Source organism: Rhipicephalus sanguineus, chromosome 10 (assembly GCF_013339695.2).
Source record: "Rhipicephalus sanguineus isolate Rsan-2018 chromosome 10, BIME_Rsan_1.4, whole genome shotgun sequence".
Classification (NCBI taxonomy): Eukaryota; Metazoa; Arthropoda; class Arachnida; order Ixodida; family Ixodidae; genus Rhipicephalus; species Rhipicephalus sanguineus.
The window spans coordinates 104652459-104658647 of NC_051185.1; the positions used below are offsets into that span (position 1 = coordinate 104652459).

The following is a 6189-nucleotide window of genomic DNA, read 5'->3' on the forward strand; positions in this document are numbered from 1 at the left end:
AAGCTGTCTCCATGCTTTGTTTTGTTGTTTGCGAGCATTGCGGCACTCACTGCTCCACCAGGGGACTCGCCGTTTTCCGCCCAGTCCAGATGTTTGCGGAATGCACTTAGCTGCAGCTTCAATAAGAAAAGCAGTAAAGTATTGTACAGTTGCATCTAAGCTAGAACCGCATATGTCAGTACAACTTAAGCTAGCAGCCTTGTAAAACTGGTCCCAATCGGCTTTTTCTATCAGCCATTTGGGAACTTGTGGAGGGCATTCATTTTGTACTGCTGAGCTCAGAACTACAGGATAGTGGTCACTTCCAAAAGGATTATTGATGACTTTCCAGTGGAGTAGGGGAAGGAGCGATGGAGATACAATGCTTAGGTCGATTGACGAATAGGTATTGTTAGCGAGGCTATAATATGTTGCCTCTTTCCTATTGAGAAGACATGCGCCAGAGGAGAAAAGGAACTGTTCAGTCAGACGACCACGCGCATCGCAGCGCGAGTCACCCCACAGACTGCTATGTGCGTTAAAATCTCCAAGGAGAAGATACGGTTCTGGAAGTTCATCAATTAATGCCTGGAATTCTCGTTTACTAAGTTGGTGCTGAGGAGGTATATAAATAGAGCAAATTGTGACCAGTTTCTTCAAGATAACGGCTCGGACGGCTACTGCCTCAAGAGACGTCTGACGTGGTAAATGTGTACAAGCAGTTCCTGGATTCACAACAATGGCAACACCACCGGATGACGCGACTGCATCGCTCCGATCCTTTCGAAACGTAACGTAATGGCGTAGAAAGTTTGTGTGTTTCGGTTTCAAGTGTGTCTCTTGTACACACAGCACTCTTGGTGTATGTTTGTGTAAAAGTTCTTGAATGTCGTCGAGGTTTTTCAGCAGTCCTCTGACGTTCCACTGTAATATTTGTGTCATTTTTAGGTTGTGCGGTGCTGTGTGTACAAAAAAGTGTCGCCTTAGATTACAGGGTCCTTGGGGGGCCCTGTAATGCGTAGTCTTTCTTTTTTAGTGCGCTCCAAGGAGCTCCGCCTCTCCTTCGGCGTCTCAGGCGCCGGAGGAGTGGGACTTGTATCCATCGCCTCTTGTGAGGTGGCGGATGGTGCCTGCTCGGCAGGCACGGTCACAGAACTTTCGGACCTAGCTGCGCTTGCAGTGGTCCGAGGTTCAGCAGACACGGGGGTCTGCCGACCCTGTTTGTCAGGTGGCGAAGCAGCACATGCTGCTCCAGCCGGGGGCGCTGGTGGCACGACCGCGGCCACACTCTGTGTGACATTCGCGGGTGCAGAAACATGTGGCGCGGCGCCCCGGCGCGTCACATCTGCGAAGGAGGGATAGGATGGGTTGTGTAGTGCGAAACGTTGACGTGCTTCTTGGAATGAGAGATTGAATTTGACCTTAAGTTCTACTATTTGTTTCTCTTTTTTCCATGTGGGGCATGATCGTGAGTAGGCAGCGTGATCTCCTTCACAGTTCGAACAATGAGTTGTTTCTGAGGTGCAATCGTCGGATATGTGTTGAATGGATGCACACTTTGCGCAAGTGGCACGCCCTCTGCAACTCTGCGATCCATGACCGAACCGTTGACACTTGAAACATCGATGAGGGTTGGGCATGTATGGTCTTACACGGAGCTTACAATAGCCGGTTTCGATTGATTCTGGTAGGTCACTGGTTCCGAAGGTAATTATTACATGTTTTGTAGGGGTCTGTTTGTTGTTGCGCCTTATTATTATTCGTTGGACTTTGACCACGTTCTGGTCCTGCCAACCTTCGAGCAGTTCACTTTCAGAAAGTTCAGTAAGATCATCATCGGAAATTACGCCACGGACAGTGTTCATTGACCTGTGTGGGCCCACCGAAACAGGGGTTTCCCCAAACGCTACAAGTTTAGACAGCTTCTCATACTGAGCTTTGTCACGAACCTCCAGAAGAAGATCGCCACTTCCCATCTTTGTCACTTTATAACCTGGGCCTATTGCTTCTGTGAGAGTTCTCGACACGAGGAAGGGTGAAATCACTCGGACTGTCTTCTTTTCGTTCTGGCTGTGGATAACATGATACTTTGGGAATGTCGGCTTTGGTGTGTTAAGCAGGAAAGTGTCTTCGGTGCGCCCCCTTTTCAGGGAACGATCAGGAAGGGGGGGAAAGCTTTTGGCATAAAAATACTGTAAAGTTCGGCGGCGATGGTGGCCACCCACCACCGAGCCCAACAAGGGGACGCTACAAGGTTGAAAGCAAACACTTGTGAGACGCCAGCCATACATCGCCGCTATAACCTGTTATAATTACCCTAGGTTGGATAGCTACACCAGGTTAACCCTCGCCGCCAAGAAATTTGGAAGTAAACGGAACAGAGAGAAGATGACAGGACAGATAAAAAGTGAGAGATAAAGACGAAGATTAGGGGGAGAGAGATAGGAAAAGGCGACTGCCGATTTCCCCTGGGTGGGTCAGCCCAGGGGTGCCGTCTACGTGAAGTCAGGCAAAAGGGGTGTGTTGCCTCTGCCGGGGGGCCTTAAAATTATGTTCCAAGTAGAGACACCAGTACAGGAAACTTGAATGACCCCCTTAATGAGAGCCAACAGACGTTCAAGCCAAGGAAAATATAGGAGAGTTTATTTGTAGCATTTATTATATACATGTGCAAGAAAATAATGTGAAAGAAAAAACAACTTGCCGCCGGTAGGTACCGAAACTGCAACCTTCGAAAAACTCGTCCCATGCTCTACAAATGGAGCTATGGCGCGGTCGTGCCCCCGTCCACTTATCGGGTATATCTGCATATTGAAACCTGGGAGACGTAGTCAGCGTCCACTCGTAGCAACGACAACGAGTGCTGAAGACTTTTTTTTCCTTTTTTGCCTTCTGGCATCACCTAGCACGTGACGCCAAAGTCACACAGACATCAAAGCGACACTGGAGAAGGTGGCCGCGTCACCAATGAGACAATTTCACAAGTCTCACAGGAGGTGGCTTAATCTGCCTTGGTAAACCTTTCCCGCCCGTTGCGTCACCTGAGTACTGCAGGCTCGGAAACCGCATGCACAACCTCGGTTGCCGGTCATACTTAATGCAAAATCTGTACTTATCCTGACAAGAATCTTACGAGCAGTAAGTGTGCAGTTGATTTTCTTGATTAGCAAGGGATGCTATGGAAGCTGATGTTGGTTCGGTGCTGCAGGAGGAGGAGGATACAACTTTATTGACGCCATGAAGTGGGTCAGGTAGGGGGGGGGGGCGTTAGGGAAGGGGAAGCCGATGGGCCCTCGGTCCGCTCTAGGTGGCCGAAAGTCCTTCCGCTTCGGTGACCCCCATGGCTCGGCACACTATCCGGACTTGCTCGTCTGGTCGTGAGCTGCACAAAGCCAGCCTCCCATCGCCCCTGTCTCTCAGCCCCCGCAAAAGGGGGATTTGGCTTGTTTGGACAATAACGATATACGTGATTAAAGTCGGCTCGCGGACTCGAGCAGAGGCCCTCTGCAGACGGTCCTCTACCACATTGTGCCAACAACGCCATAGGCTGCTCTCGGGCGTCCATACTTCCCATTGGGCCCACCGCGCAAGCTCACACTGTAACGCGAATTCATTACTCGTCGCCCTGACGTCAACACGACAATACTTTCGACCACTCACGAGCCGCTGACTACATCTCGCATCTTAAGCTGCCTGTGACGAGTGTCACCGGCTAGGGCGACCACGTGCTTTGTAGCGAAGCACCAACAAAAAGAAATGCAGGACGCGTTCGGAGGCCCAAATTCAAAAATTATTTTCTTCCTTAAAACAAAACATGATTTAATTAGACTTTCTTCATTACTTAATGATGTAGTCTACTATCAAACGCCGCATGATGGACGACTTTTACTTGGACCGTATCAGTATGAAATATACGGTCAAACACGCGGCAAATCGCATATTTTCTCTAAATTCACAATTACTTTCTGGATGATTTCAAGTCTATTTTACCCCTAAACATTTTTGTACTAAAATGCACTTTTCTGAAAATCATACTATTATTAAGATTGGTTAGGGAGAGCTCCAGATAGCTCAAGAAAAAGTCACTAACTTTGAAGATTTTCGTTGTTTTTCAAGAAATAGCTGGTAGTGAAACACAAAACTTTCGAAATTAATGAAGAGGAACTAAACAGAACCTCTGCGAAAGCGCAATCGTAGTTTCCAAGCTCAACACACCAAAATAGATTTTATACGCATTTTTCTATTAGGCACTAATACAAGCGAACTTCGAGGGGGCGCCATGATGGTGAAATTTTTTAGGGGCGTAGCTCCTCTTAGCCTAACCTTGTCCCATGACAGGCGTAACCGGCAGTATCTCCCGAACAGTATAATAGATGGCGCTGTCTCACAGAAGTACAAACAAACTGCCGTTGACTGTGACGATATTCTAGATGGCGCTGTGCACAATCTGTGTTGGTCCAATAGAGGTGTGTGCAATAGTGCGCTTGTGTGAATCGCCACCTGATGGCGGTGGAAGTGCCGCTACTCTCCGATCGGCTGCTGCGCCGGCTGTGCCTGGGTTGCGGGGAACGAGTGCCTCTCTCAGTCTCCTGGATCGTCGCCGTACGTGTCGGATCGTTGGTGCGGCGTGGACGAAGCGGAGCGGCGGGCGCGGAGGGCCGCGGCGGCTCCTGCTCGTCGCCAGGATCCCGCGGTGCGAGCCCGAGAAGCGGCGGCGAAGCGAGCGCGGCGCCTGGCAGACCTCCATGGTGCTCGTGCGCGGGAAGCGGCGCCAGCGGTCTCACCTTCAAGGAGCCGACGCGCGGTTCGAGCGGGTATTTCTCGCTCATTCGTTTGGCCACAGTTGCGACGTGTGTGAACGCTTTGGTTCGATAGTAAGCTCACCGCGGTGTTTCACACTATTTATATTATGTATTGGGCGAATTTCACGGAAGAGTTTCAGCGTTTACCGATGATATCCTCCGGAGCTTCGCCCGACTCATCATCATTCACCCCGTGGATATGCTGTGATTTTTTTTCTAGCAAAATGTTTTGCCACAAAATACTCTGTGTGGCATTGGAATAAGGCACAAATTTCATCAGCAAAATCTGCGATGTGCGAGCGCCACCTCTGGAACACTTGGCATGGAATGACCCATATATATAGCTTGAGCATGGCGCCCCCTCGAAGCCCGCTATTTCGTGGTTTTCTTTCTTGAGTTAAAGAAAAATTCAGTTGTGGTCCACTATTGTCAGCTTCATTCTTCGAGATATTAGTCACTCCAATGATCGGCCTTATATATACTTGAATTTGATGACATTGCCCTGTTAAGAACTGTCAAGTAATTCGCAAGCCACTTCTAATGAATGTATAATTCCGCAACATTTTCAACAAAGTTACGAGGAGTGCGTCACTATATTTGTAGAATCCGCTAGTAACAAGCATCCGAAGCTGAATTACTTTTCGTCACAGTGTATCAGACACCATTAAAAAGATTCGACGTATATTTTTACATGCACTTTCTGTGAATAAAGAACGTGAACGTGTATTGTCAGGTGTTTCAAATAAATAGCTGTCAAGCATATTCAGCTAAGATAACTTAAAGGTGGTGAAGAAATGTCACGGAAATCAATAGTTCAAATAACAAACGATGCTTTCATTATACGCTCATAAATTTAACAACCGCGCTTTCAAACATAAAGTGCCATATAATGTTGCTACGCCCATTGTGGAATATTCTTTCAGACACAAAGCAAAATGTTAGTCCTGGAAAAAAAATGCCATAGCTCGGCACGTACACGGAAACTTAAGTGGCTATTTAACCAGATTACGCGAACAGACTCAACTGAATGCATGATATGCCATGACTGAGATAGATGAGATAAAAAAAAAACCCGCTTAGAACAGCTGAGTCAGATCGCTGTTGTGACCTCCACCAACTAATTTGTTCCGGCTGCTGCCGCAACCGAGCCGCAGGCACCCGCTTCCCCGTACCGCCCCGTCGCGCCGCAGCGGCCGCAACTGCAACTAGGGCCAACACGCACCCTCCCATAGCAGCCGCCCGACGCGGCAGGCCGTACCGTGCGCTTTTAGCTGCGAAAGCATCCTATGCTCGGGGCAGTGTCCGTTCTGCGGCGTCCGCACCCGTACTGCGCTTGCGCCACTCTCCCTCGTCTTCTCACGTGAGCACGAGGAGGTGGCGTGATCGCTGCCTCCGCTTCGTTCTCCTC

General features: G+C 49.0%; 1 protein-coding gene across 1 annotated transcript in view; it reads right to left on the bottom strand.

Moving 5' to 3' along the window:
- Nucleotides 1-962: 962 nt before the first annotated feature.
- Nucleotides 963-6189, bottom strand: part of LOC119406626 (sterile alpha motif domain-containing protein 1-like) — a 14543-nt gene continuing 9316 nt past the window's right edge. Inside the window, exon 2 of the mRNA XM_037673359.1 lies at nt 963-1324. Within this exon, the coding sequence (XP_037529287.1) occupies nt 963-1324 (362 nt within the window). The remainder of the gene's footprint in view (nt 1325-6189) is intronic.